The sequence below is a fragment of the Caretta caretta genome, chromosome 2, assembly GCF_965140235.1.
Source record: "Caretta caretta isolate rCarCar2 chromosome 2, rCarCar1.hap1, whole genome shotgun sequence".
Taxonomy (NCBI): domain Eukaryota; kingdom Metazoa; phylum Chordata; order Testudines; family Cheloniidae; genus Caretta; species Caretta caretta.
In genome coordinates, this window is record NC_134207.1 from 57,631,712 (window position 1) to 57,652,962 (window position 21,251).

Genomic DNA, 21,251 nt, shown 5'->3' on the forward strand with positions numbered 1-21,251 from the left:
ATATGAATCATTTTCCTCCAACTCTGCATGACATTTTGTTTTGAAGTTACATGAAGCACTTGTTTTAACATTTACAGTTCTAAGAAGTTAACTATTATTTCACATACACTGGATTAACATTTCTTTCCTTCCCACTGCCCCCAAAATAGATACATCAATATGGGTTACAGCATTTGCTCAGAATGTGACTGACACTACTGAACTGAGATACAAGTGTCAAAGTTATGTCTCTCCAAGATTAAATCCATATGAAACGGATTTCTGACTTAAACTACTATTAAAAAAATCTGCAGCATACCATCTACAGGTACTATCTTTAGTTATAAATAGGTCTAAATACACCACTCTTAAAGACTAAAGATAACCAATGTGATCATGTAATGATCAATTACAAAAATCCCTCTAGATTGAGATCTTTGAGTATAATTGCTATTCACGACCATTTCTACTACTGCAGTGCTTTTCTTGTGTTCAGTAAGCAAACGTGCAATGTATCAGAAGCAAACTGAAACTGAATTAAGTAGTTTTCTTAATCAAAACTTAGTCCCACAAAGCTCTTCACAATGGGGAGACAGCAGAGATAAGATAAGTAGTTCTATTCAAATCATAGATAGCTGGTGGTATTAGTTTGCTAGAAGCATTAGTTAGTTTTCCATTCTTTACCTAATATAAAAGTAATTATATCGTGTCTATGACAGCTGAACACAAAGTCTGGCTAAATTAAATCTCTTATACACTATATTAGAAGGCTTACTTGAGGAGGGGGGGTTTTAGAGGAAAGGATGGAAAATTAGTGTTTAGACAGAGAAAAATGTAAGGATGCGTGCGTTATTGTTGGCTCATTCATGTAGTTTCGTAGGTGCCCTTATGTTATCTGAGGAGCTCAGTTTCTTGTGATCTTGTATAACTCAAGGCATGTATGCGACACAGTGGAACGGAGCTCTCTTTTTTTGGTAAACTGCAGGTAAATACTCAGACTGAAACTAATGGTTACTTGAATAAAATATGACTAGGCCATATTCTGTTCCATACATGATTACATTTTTTCTACTTTGAGTGGAGACTGTAATTGACTCCAGAAGTTTCTTTCCTTCCTGAGATTCTTTTCAGATAGGGGTGCAGGGGCAGTATCATCTCAGGTTTATGTGGGGTTAATGTATTCAGATTCCCATTAGTCCTAGATCACACACTTTTCTACTTTTCCTTTATTCACCGTTATTTTCTTCCTCTCGAGAATACAGTTCCCGTGGGTTTACACACAAATACCACAGGAAAACATAGTAGTGAATTTCCTCCTCTTAATAAAACCCAGTTTTTCCTTTAACATTTCACACACCCCAGCCTGAGAGAGACCATCACCTTCATCCCTTTCTGGGGGTAAGGAGAGAAGATCGGGAGAAACAGTTGAGCATCTCATTATATTATACTAGCAAGGGGAAAGTTACAGCTTTTATCTTGTTGGCATGCAGCCTCCTCCATTTCTTTGCTCATAAGCTGGTACATCCCTATTTCTCCTGACAAAAGAATGGCAAATGCTTTATTTAAAAAAAAAAAAGTAAAGTAAAGGGGCAGGGCGGGCTTTTCCTGGGTTCAGTGTGGGTGGACTGGCCAGGGATCTTTTACTATGATGGTCTTAACATTTCTGGGAGTGGTGACACTGAAAGACGACAACTTGCTGACAATTCTAGAATGAAAAAAGCACCTGTTCCAGGTAAACACCCATCCGTCTATGCCCTGGAGATCCTTTGTCACCAAGTGACTGAGGTGAATATTGATGCCTTGGAGAGGTTTAATAAGCTACAAAAGAAGGCATGGGAAATTAGCTCCATCTAAAAACCTGGCAGACCATTTGGAGCGGCTCCTGCATGAAAGTTCTCCTGCATCACTGGACTAAAATTCAGGCAAACATCAACAGGCTGCTGAACTAGGATGTAGCAACATGGAACAACCAGAGACATGCCCTTCTAACTCTCCACCTTCCACCTCTGGCAGCTGGACCCACAGACCAGCTTTGGACTTCAGGACTTTTATTCTTTAACCTGCGCTTAGATGATTCCAGTGAATACCATCCGCTGCCAGCTTCTTGAATAGGTACTCGTAGTAGACATATACTAGCTCTCCTAGAGCTAGTGCACTAAAAATAGCAGCATGCCAGGGTAGTATGTACAGTGGCTCAGGCTAGGTGTTTGAGTACAAATCTACCCAGACCTTCTGGGTACAGAAGCTGCCACCTGTGCTACCCCCAGCAACATGACTCTTTTTAGCTCGCCAGCTCAAGTAGAGGAATAGGCATCTACTCAAGCCGTGAAGCATGCTCGCAGCTGCAGTGTAGACATACCTTTAGAGCCATATTCCACTCATCATACAGTTCTCAAATGAGCAAAAAGAGGCTAAACACACGTGGCCTGGACTACAGAGTTCTACCACAGTTGTAACAACACAAGTACATGAAGATAAATCCTCTAATTACCACTACAGCTATTACTATTACCACCATGTTGCTGTTTCACCTAGATACATTTGCCAGTGAGGAAGACAGAACATATATCAATTCAAGTGTCAAACTCAGTCCTTGAAGAGTTTCCACAAGCTGAGTACTGTCCTGAGTTAATGGGTACTCTCCCTCCCTTTCATAAAAATTAGGGGTTCAAGTCCTGGCTGAAATCAAGTGACTAAATATATTATTGTTTATAGATAATCTAGAGGCCAGGGCTTCAATTAGCAAAAGTACTGCAAAGCTGCACTCAGTTGTGTGAGGAATTCTCTCACCCTCATTAATACACGTTTGTAGCAAGTATCCAAACCAGTTTGGCGTGCAAAATATTTTTATTTATCTATCCCCCAATATTGGAAAGTCTTGCCAAAAATTAAGCAGTTTCCAATTACTGTATGACTCTTCAATTTATGTATTCCCTAACTATTCTGAAAGGAATTTTATGTGGGTGTTTTATTCTGTTAGATAAGAGAGAGCTCAGAATGCTCTGTTCAGCAAATAAGAGTGCAGACCAACTTTTAAATGCAGTTTTTTCCTAGACAGAACTTGCTATAAAGCTTAGTCATCGTGTCAAACATTTGGCATAACTTTCTGTTTTACTCTGCATGATCTTCTGACAGCTTTGTTCTTTATTCAGAATGTGTGTTTTGTTTTGTTTTTTAAAGAATTTATGTAAACTTATTCATTAATATTAAAGTGAATGATGCCTTTGGACTATGTGTTATGTAACAGATTGTGCATTTTCAAGAAGTAGATAATCTTTAGATAAAAACTGCAGAGGTTGTCTAAGTTTTAGATACCTTAAAGCTGCTTTTTCACTATGACTACTGTTTACCATGGTATTTGTATGCAAATAGGAATTTTTTAGTCAGCCTGCTCTTCCTGCTTAATACATTCAGCAATACAAACACTGATTTGTGTTAAATGCCTTATTATAAAAAGAGTGATTTTACCATCACCGAACATTCAACAGGAGGGATACGCCTCTTGCCAGGAAAGAGTTTCTCTTTGTACATAAGCATCTAATCAGTAATAAGGAAATACAGGAGATTTTACAGATGAACGAAGATTTGATAACAGTAACATGTGTTTGACTATGAAATAACTAAAGACTGCTGGTAGCTCCAACTTAGTGTAGAACAGTGGTTCTCAAACTTTTGTACTTGTGACCCCTTTCACATAGCATGCTTCTGAGTGTGACCCCCTGTTATAAATTAAAAAACATGTTTTTATATATTTAACACCATTATAAATGCTGGAGACAAAGTGGGGTCTGGGGTGGAGGCTGACAGCTCACGACCCCCAATGTAATAACCTTGTGACTTCCTGAGGGGTCCCGACTGCCAGTTTGAGAACCCCTGCTGTAGAGTAATTCCCATTCAATTACAACTAACATTTTTATACATAAAGTTTACTGGAGGTTTTTAGAAAAAAAATGGATAATGCATTTTCAGAGATTCACTAATTGGCTGTACCAAGAGTAAGAGTTCTACCAAGATAAGATTTCCACTTCATACCCTCAAGCCAAGAAATGTTAAATTCACTGCTCTGGTCATTTTAAACAGACAACTGTTATAAAGGTGTTCAACATTCTACTGACTGGGGCATTCATCTAACTTACACAGGTCAACTGTTCATGAAGAGTTTTCTTTAGTGATTTAAAGAAAGGGAAATGGACAATTCCTATCTTTAGGCTGTGAGAGGACCAGCTAGGCTATGCTAGTGCCCCATTTGCTACAATACAACTGCTACCTGGTCTTCGATTTCTCAGCTGCATCACTGCAACTTATTTCCACATACTTTTTTGGGGGGAGAGGGTGGCAGGAGAGCCACATCCACACATCATATGCCTTTCAATAGCAAGAGCTATAAGAGAGCCTGAGAACCTACAACTTCCATCAGCTTCAATAACAGCTCTGAGTACTTGGTACATTTGGCAGGTCTGGGCATCATTCTACATGTTGTCTACGATTGTGCATGACTGGTCTCTTGCAACGTCTTTAGCAGTTTTTTTTTAATTTAAATTATTGGAAGCGATGGCAGATTGCAATGGCTAGGAAGGGTTTAGGACTATTCAACTCTTTAGATCATTTAGACCCTATTCAGGGAAATGCCCCCATTTAATAGAACTCTTAAGCATGAGGTTAACTTTAAGCAAATTCTTAAAAGGTAAGCACATGCTTCAGTGCTTTCCCAAGTCAGGGACATGGGCAGGATATTTGAGAAGTTGTCACAAAAATTTAAACGAACAGCAAATGGGGGAGAAAAAAAACCCAAACAAACAAAAAAAACCCCCCAAAAACCAGCCCAAATGCTCATTCACAAACCAATTTAGGCGTAGAATTTAACAGCCAAACAAACTTGAATTTTCAAAGGATCGCGTTAAAATAGTCACCTTTCCACTACACATTTGTTCCTGTATTCCTAGAAATTCCCTCAGCCTATTAGTGCCTTCCATTTCCAGCTGTGACAGTTCACTGGTGTTGAGTCTCAATCTGATTAACACTATGAACTACTGCTAAGGTGCCAATTCTCTCACATACTGAAAAAGTGTAATTATTTACATGGGCAAAACATTCCCGAAGGAATTTGTTGCAACGTTGTAGAGTTTAAGAACCCATCTACTAGTTTTATAAAATATGTTTAATATTTTCTTCAATGTAAGCATTTCCCCCAATTTCAGAAAGGCTTCAACAATCTAAGCATATTTACAAAGATGTACAATCTACACATATGTAACTACACTTTGAAAGACGTTATGCAGACTAAAATGTTGAAGCTCAGAGGAAAAGCTTACGGTATCAAGTGCCAATTTAACTTCTGTTTATGCCAGTGGAAAGACTGCCATTATCTTCCATGGGAGATGGATTGAGCCTCAAAAGCTTGGTTCTGCAATTAAGTATCAAGCATTTTTTTTTTTTTTTAAGAAGTGGGAGGGAGGAGAGGAGATCAGTTATCTGAACAGGGTACTGTAGGGAAAGGCATATAAAACAGATAATCATACAAATAGAATGTGTTTTTGCACCACGTTGGAGACAAAGGACAAAAGTTTAAGGCTCAGTTACACCCACAGCTTGTTAGGTGGTACAATAAAATGCAGAATTTGACCCACTGTACACATCCACTGTATTGGATGTGGCTCTCCTGCCACCCCCTCCCCAATCTCTCCATTTTTTTAAAAAGGGGTAAGAGGACTAGTTAACAGAAATTTAATTAAACTCTGACACTACCCCCATCCCATACACACAAAAATCTCGCTATCCCTAAATTGCAAAGTAAAGATATGCAATATCAAAGGCTGTGTCCGAGATTATAGTCAGTCAAAAGACAACCACAACAGCTGCTTAAATTTGCATATTGAGCTTGGCAGTAGAGCCTCAAGTATTCTAGAGGATGAAAATGCAGAATTAGCCAAATCGCTTCTCAAAAGGCAGGACACTTGCCATTTTACATGTGGTAGCCATAGTAGCCTGAAGAATGCATTAGAGAAGAATGCCCACTTAGGAAGACTGTCTTTATTAAGTTATCTGGAAGAGAAGGTCAATAGCATATTAATGAAATCTGCAAACTATACCAATTTTAGAACTTGGAAGGACGTGACATAGCTTGACTTAAGCAAAGCTTTTGATACGGTCTCCCACAGTATTATTGCCAGCAAGTTCAAAAAGCATGGATGGGATGAATGGAAAGCTGGCTAGATCGTCGGGCTCAACAGGGAGCGATCAATGGTTCAATGTCTAGTTGGCAGCCGGTATCAAGTGGAGCGCCCCAGGGATCTGTCCTGGGGCCGGTTTTCTTCAACATCTTCATTAATGATCTGGATGATGGGATGGATTGCATCCTCAGCAAATTCGCCTATGACACTAGACTGATGGGAAAGGTAGATACACTGGAGGGTAGGGACAGGGTCCAGAGTGACGTAGACAAATTGGAAGATCGGGCTAAAAGAAATCTAATGAATTTCAACAAGGATAAGTGCAGAGTCCTGCACTTCAGACGGAAGAATCCTATGCTCTGCTACAGGCTGGGGACTGACGGGCTAAGTGGCAGTTCTGCAGAAAAGAAGCTGGGGATTATAGTGGACGAGAAGCTGGATATGAATCAGCAGTGTGCCCTGAGGCTAATGGCATATTGGGCTGCATTAGTAGGAGTATTGCCAGCAGATAGAGTTAAGTGATTATTCCCCTCTATTCGGCACTGGTGAGGCCACACCTGGAGTACTGCATCCAGTTTTGGGCCCCCCCACTACAGAAAGGATGTGGACAAATTGGAGAGTCCAGCGGATGGCAACAAAAATTATTAAGGGGCTGGGGCACATGACTTATGAGGAGAGGCTGGGGGAACCCAGATTATTTAGTCTGCAGAAGAGAAGAGTGAGGGGGGAATTTGATAGCAGCCTTCAACTACCTGAAGGGGGGTTCCAAAGAGGATGGAGCTAGGCTGTTCTCAGTGGTGGCAGATGACAGAACAAGGAGCAATGGTCTCAAGTTGCAGTGCAGGAGGTCTAGGCTGGATATTAGGAAAAACTATTTCACTAGAAGGGTGGTGAAGCACTGGAATGGGTTACCTAGGCAAGTGATGGAATCTCCATTCTTAGAGGTTTCTAAGGCCCAGCTTGACGAAGCACTCTCTCGGATGATTTAGTTGGGGTTGGTCCTGCTTTGAGCAGGGAGTTGGACTAGATGACCACCTGAGGTTTCTTCCAAACCCTAATCTTCTAGGATTCTAAAGAGAGATGGAGAGACTGGAAAGGAAAAAAAAATTGAGGCATGTATCATTGATTCCCATGCTAAAGGGCCTAGAAAGGTTAGAAATACGCAAGCCACCACAAAGTGATTCACTTGAAAAATGCAAGTGAAGTCAAGGGAAGAAAGTTGTTCTAAACACAATATTGAATGGAATAGAGAAACCTGGAAGGCAATAATGCCCTAAGGACTATAAAACTGGATTGTCCAAATTTGCAGGGCTAAAAATGCAAGTGATTGGGCAGGTGAACACAGCCTCCATGTTCCTCAAATTTGTTTCACCGAAGTAACTGGAGGGGCTGGAGAGACTGTATTATAAAAGAATGACAGCTAAACTATATGGTGTGGCTAAACAGAAGCAGGCAAACTACGGCCTGCGGGTCACATCCGGCCCATGGGGACCATCCTGCCCAGCCCTTGAGCTCCTGGCCGGGTAGGACAGTCCCCAGCCCCTCCCCCGCTGTCCCCCCCTCTGCGCCTGCCCACCTCCCAGGCTTTCCAATAAGCCTGTTCTGCCGCTCTGAGTGGCATGGTAAGGGAGGGGGGTTTGGATAAGGGGCAGGAGATCCCGGGGAGGTAGTCAGGGGGTGGTTGGATGGGAGGTGGGGGGGCAGTTAGGGACAGGGATCGGGGCAGTCAGGGGGGATTGGATAGGGGTTGGGGTCCTAGGAGGGGGCAGTCAGGGGACAAGGAGCAGGGGGGTGGTTGGATGGGTCAGGGATTCTGAGGGGGGCAGGAAGTGGGAGGGGGCAAATAGGGGGCAGGGGCCAGGCTGTTTGGGGAGGCACAGCCTTCCCTACTGGTCCTCCATACTGTTTCGCAATGCCAATGTGGCCCTCGGGCCAAAAAGTTTGCCCATCCCTGGGCTAAAGCACACTAAAAAGAGAGCAAACACTGATGTGCAGAATTTTTGGTACCATGTGGGGCATAATCCTAGTCACATCATAGCTGATCTACCTTTACTCAAAGCACATAAACAGGCCACTCGTTTCAGAGAGGTGTGCTGTGATCATTTGCTTATAATATCATTAATCTGATATCTCAAGTATTTGTAAAATAAAACCAGATGTGTTGTGGAGTGTATTTTTAATTTACCAACAATCAAGACATTGAAACAGCATTGATCCATTCAGTCAATGGTAGCTGGATTTTGCTCACATGAGATTTCACACCTCAATGATGTTGCACAGTATAAGAGTATACAAGTCCCAAAACATGCTAAATATGTTTAGTCATACACTTAATGATCAAATCTACTTTCATATGTAGTTACAGCTTGACTAATATAATTAAGTACTGCTAATTCTAAGTGGAAAGACAAATGTCAATGAAGGGAAGTCTTCCCCCTTTTCCCTCACCAACAACCTTCTGCAATGGGAGATGGCATTTCACTTTTGAATGAAGCAGATAAAAAAATCCTACTAAGAAGAAGAATTAAGTTAGGGGACCATTTTAAAGGGGAAAGTAGATATCAGCAAGTCTGAATGTGTAAGCATGGTTTCATGAGAACCAACCAGGTAGCTGCTTGATGAGCACTCTCCACTGCCACAAAGACAACCCAGTTTTGTTTTCTAATACTCTGCCGCCTGTGGATGAGAATCTTCTGTTCCAAACTTTCATCAGGACAATGTATTCCCCAGTCACATGAAAGCCATGTACTCTACCTTTGTAACCAAGTGTTTCCCTAAAGCAGTGAAAAAACTAATCATATATTGCTAGTGAGGATGAGGCCCCACACTGGGAAAGACTACAATAATTATGTCTGAGGTTCTCCTGCTTCCCCAAATTCTCAACTGCTAATCCTATAATTTCTCTGATGCCCTTGTTCAGATATTGTTTATTTTGCTGATTCTTTCTATAAGAGACAGGGATTTAAATTCCCTCTGATCATTCATCCAGGACCAGTGCTTAAGAAGAGATTACAGATTCTGAAAACATTCATATGATTTGCTGAAGTGTTTGTAGCCTTGACAGGTCATGGGAGACCTGAAAGTCTGACTCCTACTGTCTTACTTCCTTATGACATACTCCAGTTCCAATTCCAGCTTTATTTTAGCATCTGGTAGAGCCATGAGCCACTACAATTAGATAAATAAATAAATTTGTTAGTCTGTACGGTGCCACAAGAACTCCTTCTTGTTTTTGTTGATACAAACTAACATGACTACCCCTCTGAAACTTAAAATTAGATTAATACTCTATTCCTGAGGTTCTCAGAATGGCATGTCACAGACCACATCTTAACAGATATAGGCTTCAGGAATACCTCCCCTTTGATATGCAGTTGTTAACTAGTCTGAGACACTTGCAATTGTTTACATGGAATATTAGAAAACCAGTACATTCTCTATGCATTTTTGCCATCTTCATATAATTTAACAGCTGGAGACCAGGGTAAACCAAATAATCCACCAGCTGTCCATAGACCACAACCCACTACTTAGAGACCACCAATAGTTCCTAGGCCAGTTTGAGAATCATTGCTGTCAACCACGTCAATAGACCAAACTTCAAACTTCTTCCAATTTGTGTAGGACATTCATTTCTAGCATTTGTGGTCTGAAATAGCAATTGCTGAAGTCATATCATAATTGAAGTGGGGAAAAAGCAAGATATTAATCTGAATGGCAATTTCATATCTGTCATAACTCACTGGAGCTACCATCAAATGTTTTACACCACAAGAAAGCAAGAATGTTACTAGTCCTGCTGATTCACAAGATATTGAAGCTTAAAGTTTACAGTGGCCATCCAATTGCCAGTGCTGTTTTGCCCCAGTGCAGGACTAAGTATAGCAAGTTCCAGACCAATGCGATTTTCAGCCTCTGATGTAAGAGCAACAGTGTTGTGTCTGCATTAAAAAAAAAAAAAAAGGATTAATCACTGCAGGATCAGTGAAAAGGCCCTAGTACACATGGGAAAGCTTGTGACCAGGAGGTTTGGTGATATGTTCAAAGGCTGTTTTCAAAACACTTATTAGCTGCCTTGATAGAAGCATTCTTAATTAAAGACAGAAGCAAACTTCTATGGATCATTTTGTTTATGCACCACAGTATACAAACTACAAGTTTATTATCAGAGGTCTGATGATACTAGAGAACAGAAAACCACAACTGAACAGACAGCATCAATGGACTTCAGGGAGTAGTGTTCTGTAACATCTGTACCACACCTAGAGTTGAGTAGTGGATAACAGTTCTGGAATTCAATTATGCATGCTTGAATTTGCATGGTCTGTATACAAGGCAAAATTTAGAAGGGCTTTTTCATAGAACTAAGACTTTTTTGCACTCAACATGGTTAGCTATGCTTGCCGACTGTTCAAGTGAAATGATATATGGTCTGAAAAGTCATCTTTGTCTTGACCATGTCAAGAACGCTGCCACACACACTCCCTTCTATAACCTTGGATTAAGCATATAAATAGGCACTGAGGGTTTTTAAATTTGTTTATTTTTAAAGAATCACACAGAAGGACCTTCAGCTCCACGAAGACAGATGATTGCTGGGGGCCTGTGATAATAATTCTAGAAGTATTCAAAAAAGACTAATGCAAGATAAATAGACAGCCTGTGTACTGTTTCTAGTGGATGTCTGCCTGCCTGCAAATTTATATGGTGACAATTTTATTGTCCTCCGCAGAAGACTACACAAGATTCATACAGACTGCAAAACAACGTACAGTTGAAAGAAAAAAGCTTTACTGCAAGACAGCTCTATTGACTACTCAAGCTCCAGAGATAAAAGTCCAGCAAATCTAAAGAAAAAACCGTTCTCATTAAGACCTATTTTCCATCCTTGAAGGATGTTGTTTTCCAAACTACATTTCCTGAAGATGAAGAGATAGAAGCTTAATTAATTTCCCTATTTGAAAGTGTTTTCTTGAGAGTCACAAATGGTAATAGTACTTACAGAATCTCGAATCCTCCCATTGCTATGGCTAAGGCCAGGTCTACAGTAAAAAGGTAGGTCAACCCAGCTACGACTTTCAGGGATGTGAAAATCCACATTCCCCACCCCGAGCAATGTTGTTAAGAAGACCTAACCTCCAGTGTAGGCAGCACTAGATTCATGGAAGAATTCTGCGGCTGACCTAGCAATCGCCTCTCCGAGAGGTAGATTAACCACAGTGACAGGAGAACCCCTCCCATCAGTGTAGGTAGTGTCTACACTGAAGCACTACAGCGCAGCAACTGCAGTTGTGCCACTGCAGTGTTTACAGTGAAGATGAAGCCTGAGAATGTTACTGGGGCTTCTCTAGAGATGTTGCCAAGTAGCACAATACACACTGTGTGCATGTAAGCCATGTGGACTGAAGAATGACAGAGAATGGGACTCAGTGCTGCCACCTGTTGGTGAAGTTTGAGAAGAGCGGCCAACAGCTGCTTAAGAGCTACTACAGATGGCCAAGAGCTTCACAGGCAAGAAAGCTCTCTGCTAGCATCTGTTGGAGAGCAAGGAGAGTTGACTGAATGGGCAGGGCCTTATTCGCATGTGTGTTATGTGAAGGTTTGGGGCATTTTGATAAATGTTAAGTTTTGCATTGGGGGCAGTTAAATGCAATTGACCTTGCTGGGAAATAACACAGCTGTCCAACACGTTGGGTAAGGAAACCTGGACTAAGCTACAGGAAGAGGAAAGAGACTCCTGCTTGTTACTCAGAGGGCCTCTGTGGTGGTGAGGAGTTTGTCAAGAGTCCTAGATCCCTCCCTAACAGCTAAGCTGAGACTGCTGGATAGTGCAGAGTGATGGCAGCTTCGACGGAGTAGAGGCAGACAGGTAACACCAGACAATGCAGAGCATTAGTGGCAGCAGCTGCATGGTGACCAGCAGTGCAGACTGGCAGAAGCAGCAGTAGCTTCTCCAAGGCAACGGACAGCTCAGAAGGGATGGACAGCACAGAGCAGCAGTAGAGCTAGGTAGCTTGGGCTGAAGTCACAGAGAAGGCAGCAGCCTACCCAATGGACTCTGGCACAGACCTCCCTATCCAACCATTAAAGCTGAAATCATTATAACTGGGTTAGGTAATAAAACCCCCAGAGAAGCCAAGGCAGCACTGACCTGCTAGAATCCTTGGACTTCTCCAACCCAGGACAAGTGGGGAGGAGGGAAGTGGTCAGAACACATTAGCCATTTACAACGGCCAAAGGAGGACTGAGGTTGGGACTACTGTTAAGACCAATTCTTTCTGTTGTCTCTCCCCCCAACACACAACAAAGTTCTCTTTGCTATAAACCCTGCACTCAGTGCTTGTGAGTGGGAAGAATTGCCCACTAGGGGCACCTAGTATGGTGTATATAGATTCCCCGGTTTCTGGGGGAGGTTCAAGCTGGTGTTAAGCATTTAAGGAAACCCCAGCCTAGAAAACTGAACCCAGCCCTTTTTGCTGCCATCAGCACCTGGCAGAAGGGTATCTATGTCCTATATGACTGTAGTTTGCAGTATTCCAAGACTTTATCCAACAAAAGGACCAGAAAGAACATAGGAACACTTGCAAATACATAATTCTTTCAACTATCTTTGCTAGAATCCAGATTTCCTTTTGAGAGATTGGGTTAGTGACAAGACAAACATTAGATTTGAAAGAGCACCAGTTAGTCAAAGTCAGAGTTCCCCTAAGCCAAAGGCTCACCGAGTTGATGCAGTTAAGGGACACCAGTTTCAGAACCACTGGTACATAAGGGAGCGATGTGGCAAGCATCATATTCAACTGCCTTTAGCTACCCTAACCCAATGGATCAAGTACTCGTTTTGCAGCATGGTGAACTGGTGGTAGCTGTTCAGTGTGAGATTGAGTGAGACTCAAACCCATGACTTTCAGGATTTTAGCCCAGCACCTTAACTACTCAGCCACCACAATTCACCATAGTTAACAGTAATGCAATTTACCTGGCCATCACTCAAATGCTGTAGTAGGATACTATTGTAGCGGACACTATAGAAAAGCTTAAGATAATAATCTCTGAGGGCAAAGATGACCCGTAATTAATTTAATTTAGTTACTAAACAGTATTGTTGGCAAAGCAGTTATATGCTTATTACCACGGACAGACACAACTGAACCATGGAACATGTTAAATGCACCCGTATTGGTCACTCACATAGTCCTCTCCACCCAACATGAAGCTTTCAGTCTCAAGAAGTTGTCACATTGTTACGGATCCCTCCAATGAACTATTCAGATGGCATTTCCATGAGAACCAGAGTTTCTATAAGCCTGTTGATGTCCTTTGGGCCTAGTCAGATTATTATAGTTTGCTTTTTCATGACAGGTCAAGCCGTTTGCATAGGACACGGGATAGTTTTCCTACTGTAAAGGGTGCATTCCAAACTAACATCTCCTGTATTGCAGAGAAACATTTTTTGTGTTATTATAGAAGCACTAATATATTTAGCGAAGTCAAGAACCAAGACAACTGTTCACTCAGTACTCCAACATCATGTAAGCAGCCTAGCAAGTTAGGAAATGTCTAGGGACAGGGTATTTTGCCCAGATGTCAACTCCTTAATCAACTGACTCTAAGGTGGGGGAAAGGGGAGAAAAGTCAATTGTGATAGAAGCCAGGTCAGACCATACTTCTTCCCTCACACATCTGGAACAGAACTTGACTTGGTTCACTGTTAAAAGCAGGCAAATACTGCAAGTACTTTTAAGTAAGCGTCCCTTTTGCAGTCTTGTACTTCTGAGGACAAAGTTAGTTATTAGGAGCTGTAGATGCACTATTAAGACTACCTATATTTACCATTTTGAACACAAGTGTAACAGCTATTTAGCATCTCGACTGACTAGCATGTGCATTTAAAGGTAAACATACATAGTAAAAATACTAAAGAAATAAAAAAAAGTTCTGCGCCATAAGTCACTATGCACACAGCCCTCAAAACATTAAGCCAGGAATATTTGTAGACCTGCATATTTAAATATATATATGCACATTATTTATACAGAGCAAATATATACATTTATATAAAGGTCATTTGAAATATGGCACATTTGTACATGATTATTTCAATGAGAAAATTTAGCTTAGGTCTCAACCTGAACAGTTACTAGAAAAAAGCAAGGTCTATAGCTAAAATATGGGCATTATTGAACAGTATTAAAATTTTCTAAAGATTGAACAAGACTGACGTAACAGTTTCAGTACTACAAGACACACCTGGATCACAAGCCTTTGGAAACCACTATAGGTAGTAGAGCAACTGCATGAGTATGCATTAGATTTATTAAACATTAGGCAGTTTGTACTGGCTGGCTTTTAATTTCCTGAACAAAACATTTAACAACATAGGCTTTAGGCATTTCATAGAAAAGAATTCCCTGCTTGGGAAGGAGATAACTAATGAGAACTTTTCAGACAGTAGGTTCTCTTACCTGCTTACTATATCAATATAAATAAGTCTGTCAAAGATTTAGGCTCCAATTCCACAAAGACTTATATACATGTTTACACATGGAGTACTCATAGCACATAGTTAAGAATGTGTGAAAGTCTTTCCAAGGTAGGACCCTGTATAAAAATTCTGGAGAATACTCCAGAACTGGAGTTAAACGCTTTTGCTTCCCCCTTTTGGTTAGTCAAAGAGAAAGCTGATCTTCCTGTGATGGGCAAGATGCTATTCTTTTAGAAGAGGTAAGTTTAAGCTGAAAGTTTTGGAAAAATCCATACATGTCAGAAAAACAGCAGAATTACTACCAGACTGATCTCCCTCAGATTTGGATCTTAAAGATCTGTGCCACAGACCTTTAAGTCTTCAGATTCTAGTATTTTGTTATATTAGAGCATTTGTTCAAGAGTTTTCATTCTAGCAACAAGACCTAAAAAAGCTCCTAGTAGATACCAAATGTCTATGGATGTGGAAATAGCATAATCTTAATCATATATGTACTGGAAAAAGTCTCAAAAGAATCTGAAAGACTGTTCCAAGATGGATAATATGGGACAATATTTGACCAAAGATATACCACAAATAAGAAAGATTCCTATTTAGTGCAATTTCTTTTGTTGTTTATACACAGTCCCTCATTGCTGAGGCACTTGGGTGCCTCATCAAGTATTGGTCTTTATTGTAAAACAAACAATCAAGTAATAGGAATGATCCAGTCATCAGTTAAAGAAGGCTAATCAAACAGATAAGTCTTGCATTGTGATCTGAAGTTTATCAAACCGAAGTTCTGGCTCATCATCACGGGGGGAGAAAAAGTCTGGGCGGAATTTAAGAGTAAATTCCTGGAACTGAACAACAGGGATGACTCAGTATATCATAACTACTGTAAGAGGGTGTAATGAGAAGAGTCATTACATTAACGTGCTGCAGCTTTATACACCTGTGGGCTACAAGTAGTGCAAGCTTTGTTCATACAGCAGCATACTTAGTGCCCCTTAACAATTTTCAATATCAGAAGCATTCTCGTTATCTGAAAACTGAATTACATGTATTCAGTACACATTGATAATTTTATTCAGTAAAGATTGCAATAGTTAGATACAGTGGTGACACATGCTATATAAAACTCCCATAGAAAGTACTATTCAAATCATGCATGTCAGTGAAATGAAAGGTATCTTTCGGCTGAGGCATGCCAACAAAGCTTTAGGCATTGCCAGTCTGTGACATGGTACAGCCTAGCTGGGTCACAACAGCAGATATGACATGCCTTTCACTCCCCACATGCTGGAAAAAGTAAATAGCTGCTAATACAAAATTAGAAGATTATTATTTGTTCAATTTACTTGCAGTTTTCAGATAAAAGTGTGCCCATTTCACTAATTTCGGAAGGATAATGCCAAAGTCATATTTTTCAGTTATTCATACACAGGTGCATTGAAACTTCAGAGTGTTGTTTAAGGAAGTGGGAAGAATTTCCTTTTATAATATTGTTTCAATTATTCTAAGTCACGTGACAAGGAATGTGTTTTACTGTAATCCACTCATGGGTTTTTGGGACTAAACACCCTCGAAGGACAGTCATAAGTCTACACAAATGCTCTGGAGTACTAGGTTTTGCAGCTGTACCAGCAATTTAGCTGACATGGAAAAGTCTGATTTCATACATCTAGACACACTGTCCTAGTTAAAGTCAGCATTAACTTACACTAAAAAAAGAAAACCTGGCTCCAGATCTGGCTGTTTCAGATGGTATCTTATGAGTTAGTTTAAAAAAATAAAATAAAAAATAAAAATAAAAAAAGTCCACCCACTTTTGGTCAAACCAGCCATTTGTGCGACCTGGAGAGGGAGGAGGACAGCTCTGCCAACACCAAAAACTGCCAAGCATCCCCTCACCTCACCTCCCCAAAAAAGCCAAAAACATAGGACACAGGCTGATCTGCTTGTATACTCCTTCTCTAGATCAAGAGGTCTTCAGTTAAATGAAGAGGGTGTTGATAGCTCCTTAAAAATTTTAGTGAATCCAAGTTCAGGAGACCCCCAGCACTGATCTTGCAGTAGCTTTAGCCTTTAGGCTAATGCAATGTACAACAAGCATTCCAATACAAAAAGTTTGACAGATTCAGAGTTTGGAAGAAGTTTCCTTTTAAATGGAAAAATATCACAAAAATTGCTTAAGTCTAACTTTGTTTTCCTATAGCTGTTAGGAACTCAGCAAATATAAAATGTGTGCCTTAAAACAAGTTCTCTGAAACAATGCTGTAAATAAGTGTCTTGATTTACATGCCTGAGGGAAGAACAGCTGGAGAATCTAGGAACCTCCCATATTTTAATGTACATTGATGTCATAACTGAGTTTCCAAGAAGTCTAAGTTTTGTATTTAAATCACATCTTAAAAGCACAACAAGAACTCTCATTAAACCTAGTGAATATCCCTGCTTTTGTAAGCATCAGTTGGATTTACTGCATTTTATCAAAAAGAAAAGGAGTACTTGTAGCACCTTAGAGACTAACAAATTTATCTGAGCATAAGCTTTCGTGAGCTACAGCTCACTTCATTGGATGCATGCAGTGGTTGCATCCAATGAAGTGAACTGTAGCTCATGAAAGCTTATGCTCAAATAAATTTGTTAATCTCTAAGGTGCCACAAGTACTCCTTTTCTTTTTGCAGATACAGACTAATACGGCTGCTACTCTGAAACCTGCATTTTATCAGTGGACTGTACAGAGCTTTTGGATCTTGTTGGAGTTCAAAAGATATTTTAAAACTTTTCAAGTTTCCTGTAAATGCATATTTTCAGAGTTAAGTCTCCAAACACAGTATCTGATGTGCACTGAAGTTTAAATATGCTTTATAGACAAGTTCTACAATACTTGGGAAAAAGTTAGACTGCTCTGCCATTAAGTGTTTCCCAGTGTTGATCTGAAGGGGCTCCTTTAGGGTTATGAAACAGCATTTAACTCCTATGTTAAAAAGTTACAGTAAAGAGGCATGTGAAGTTTCTGTACACCATGTATTTCACAAGATTTTAATATTACACATGCAGGAATAATTTACCAGGCATCTGCTGAAGTAGATTTCAGATTGCTTAATTCTTTAACTGTTTTGGAAGTATATTTCATAACCTTATTTGAGGGACCAAAGGACAGTTCTAATGCCATGGACTTAGTCTGACAGCTAATGCAGGCCCAGTGTGTATCATGCCTGGCTTTAACATTCTAGTTTATATAACTCTGTTGAAATGAGTACCAAGAAAAAAAAAAGAGCAACAAAATTCAGTGAGAATATGACTATGTAGCTTAAGTTTTTCATTTAGCATTCGTCAGTTACTAAAACAACATCACCACACAAGAATCCATGTAGCTCTATTTTACTACTAATGGTTTACTCTGGAGAACGAATTATAATTACAAATATGCAAGATTTCTGATAAAGACCTTCTAGCTTGATTTTCCTTCGAGGTTCTCTTCTCCTCCCTGCCAAGTCTTCAAAAGTTACAGCTTCCCTTACAGCCAACTTTAGCTACATCTCAGACAGGGCTTTTAAGAAATATTTAAGTATCTTTTGAGAAATCGGTGAATCAATACTATAGCATCAAGTGTTATCTTAAAGTTGCTAAAATGCCAGTACAAGGCTACAAAAAGTATTAACTGAAAGCAGTAGACAAGACTATTCAGAAGTTGTTCATACAGAAAATGTTATACTGAAAGTCATGTAAAACATTGATTTTACAATTAAATAGTTGGTACAAAAACTATTTCTTCTCCCCTTGCCACTCTCCAACCCTATTGGGTAGTAATCCAAAAGAGTAGTAGATTGTATGTATAAGTGCAAAGTCATACACAAAACTAAGTGACAGAACACCCTTCCCCAAATAAACTGAACAAAAGTGAAGCATAAACAAATGTATAGTTACCCAGAAGTGTGCATGGCAGTTAACCATCATGGTCCTTTCAATAAGCTCATCAGGACACTCTAGGAGATGGTGCCCAGACACCACACCAGCATTGTTAACCAGGACTGAAACCTCTCCAACCTCTTGGCGGACCCTCTCAGCTGTCAAGTAGACATTCTCTCTCTTGCTCACATCACAGGTATATGTATAAACCTGCAAGTTGCAGTGGGGCAACACCTCTTCTTCACCATCTCCAGCTGCTAAGGAATCCAGAATAGAAAGGTTACATTCTCAATTAGACATCAACCTTCAGGTAAAAAGTCACAAAGCAGAAAGAGAGTAAACACTCCTCCATTACACTTTAAGAGTTCTATTTACTTTGGCATCATCACAGTAAACAAACACTATATTTACTGTTCCTGCATGAAAAAGGCTCCAGCTGTCTGAATCAAAGGTTATACTGATGAAAATGGCCTGTGCTCTTCCACTCATGAAACTCTCTTCCTAACAAGGAATACAAGCACACAAACCCCACTCCTTCCTGGGTGGTCAGATATGAGTGATTGCGGGTGTGGGATGAAACTCTTGCTTACAGCTGGATTTGTAGGACAATGAAAAATCCAACCTGGTTTAAGTCACAAACCATGCCCCTGGTCACCATCAGACAGTGTGGTCAGGAAATACACAAGTACTAAAGAATCCCAGAAATACCCCCTCTGGATGTTCAGCTCTAACTACCATTTTTCCTTTCCTGGCAGGAGGACTACCACTGTGAAAATGCAAGTGATTTTCTTGTAAGCATGTCATTTAGCTACCCTTCCTGAAGCAGGTGAAAGATAGTTTTATGGGAAGTTAGGAGGAAGCTGTACAAAAATAATAGCATGGCAATACTAGAGCTCCGCAGAAGCCATCTCCAGAAATGCCCCCTCCCACGAAATACTCCCCACACATTATAAACTGGGTACTTCCCCCTCACCAGGGGTGCTGAAACAATTTTTTATGTGGGCACTGAGAGCCATTGAACCAAACTGTAAACCCTGTATATGATGGAAACCACTTCAAGCCAGGGGCTGTGGCAGCATGCCCAGCACACCTAGTTCCAGCACCTATGCACCTCACCCCTCGCTGAGCACCATCAGGTGTAGCACCATCCTTCTGCCCCCCAAAAGACAGGCTGGCAGGAAGGTAGGACCACTGCCTCATGGGAGGCTAACCCAGTAAGAGTCCACTATCCCAGAGCCACACTGTCCCCAGATCTCAGGCAGTGGGCTGTTCCTGTAGTCCCTACATTTACTGGGGGGAGGAAAAAAGAAAAGAAGGGGAGGCGGCGGAGATAAAACATGTATTAGATCTATATCAGGAACACAAAATAGATCAGCATATAGACCCAGTATATCCTGCCTGAGGTAGGCAGCGCAGTTACCTTGCTGGGCAGCGGCAGCCGCCTCCTCGGAGATCTCACGGTAAATGTGGCGCACCATGCCTGCCGTCTCCTCATTACTCTGAGTATTGATGTCCCACAGCACCAGCAGCGCCCGGCGCCGGGCAAACTCCAGGGCGAAGAGGCGGCCCAGGCCGCTGCCTGCCCCAGTGATGAGGCACACCTGCCCCGCCACACTCTTCTCCTTGGGCCTCACCAGCCACTTGGCCGCAGCCAGCACGAAAGCCCAGAGCACTTTGAAAGTGACTACGAAGAACTCCAGCAGGATGTTCATGCTTGCAGCGCTGTCCCCCAAGGGCTCAGCTACAGTCCCCGCTGCCTACCGCGGGAAGGGGCGTCTCCGGTGCCCTGGTACAGGGGAACCTGCCTTCTCTGTGCGCCAAAGGGTCCCGCAGCCGCTCTCCAGAGAGCGGAGAAAAGCCGTGCGGAGCGCAATGAACTTAAGGGACACCGGCAACCGTGGCACAGTCCGCTCAGCCTATCGAGCAAGGGGCCGTGCAAAGCTTCCCCTCAGCAGCCAGAGGAAAGCAGCAGCGTAGGCACCCACTACCCCCAACACCAAGCACTGCCCAGGCACCACACTGCCTGCAGGCACCTGGGGCTGCTACTGCCTGGGAACCGCGGAGCTCGCCGCCTCCTCTGGCTGCTCGGGAGCCGCCGTGCCTGCAGCGCTGGCTACAGGGCTGAGGGCAGGGAGACTTTAAAGAGGAACAAGCGCCCTCTGCGCTACCCGATTTCCTTCCCCGAGGGCGGCAGCTCCTCGCCGAACGCCGGCCAGCAAGTTCAGCCACCCAATCGAGCCGCCCTAAGTTTGCCGACACAGCCGGGGCTGGCTCCCTCCTCGCTGCCGCTCGCACTGCCTGAGGAGAAGCTATCACTAGCGCAGGGTGAGGGGCCACCTCCACCGCTCAGCCAGGGAACGAGGCGCCGGGTTTCCCTCTCCTGCGCCCCTGCCTAGCTCCCTCCTCCGGCGCTCTGCACCCCGCCACTGGTTGGAAGGGAGCATCTCCACGCTCCGCGCGCTATATACCCACGGCTGGGAAACGGGTCCCCTCCCCCACCCCATCCCCAGGCCCTCCCCCAGCCCAGCCCCCTCTGCATTCCCAGATCTTCCCCCAGCCCATTTCCGCCTCCACAGCACCCGCCAGCGCGGCCCCACCCCTTCCTCGCCGCCAGGCCCCACCAGGTCCCCTGGTGCCCCGCCAGCCCCTCTCCGTGCGCTCCCCACCCCATCTCCTCCCACACCGGGCCCAGCCACCGCCGTCACGGGGAGTCGGTGGG

The 21,251-nt window shown here is 42.2% G+C and overlaps 1 protein-coding gene across 2 annotated transcripts in view; it reads right to left on the reverse strand.

The window, feature by feature from the left end:
• The window catches only part of RDH10 (retinol dehydrogenase 10), a 41,202-nt gene extending 20,176 nt beyond the window's left edge, over nucleotides 1-21,026 (reverse strand). The window contains exons 1-2 of one of the 2 annotated variants that reach the window (XM_048840954.2): nucleotides 19,953-21,026; nucleotides 18,551-18,786 (exon numbers count right to left, since the gene is read on the reverse strand). In XM_048840954.2, the coding sequence (XP_048696911.1) occupies nucleotides 18,551-18,786; nucleotides 19,953-20,244 (528 nt within the window). In that variant the 5' untranslated portion in view covers nucleotides 20,245-21,026. Of the gene's footprint in view, nucleotides 1-18,550; nucleotides 18,790-19,952 lie in introns of both variants that reach the window. The other variant, XM_048840953.2, reaches the window with a different exon arrangement.
• Between the last annotated feature and the right edge of the window lie 225 nt (nucleotides 21,027-21,251).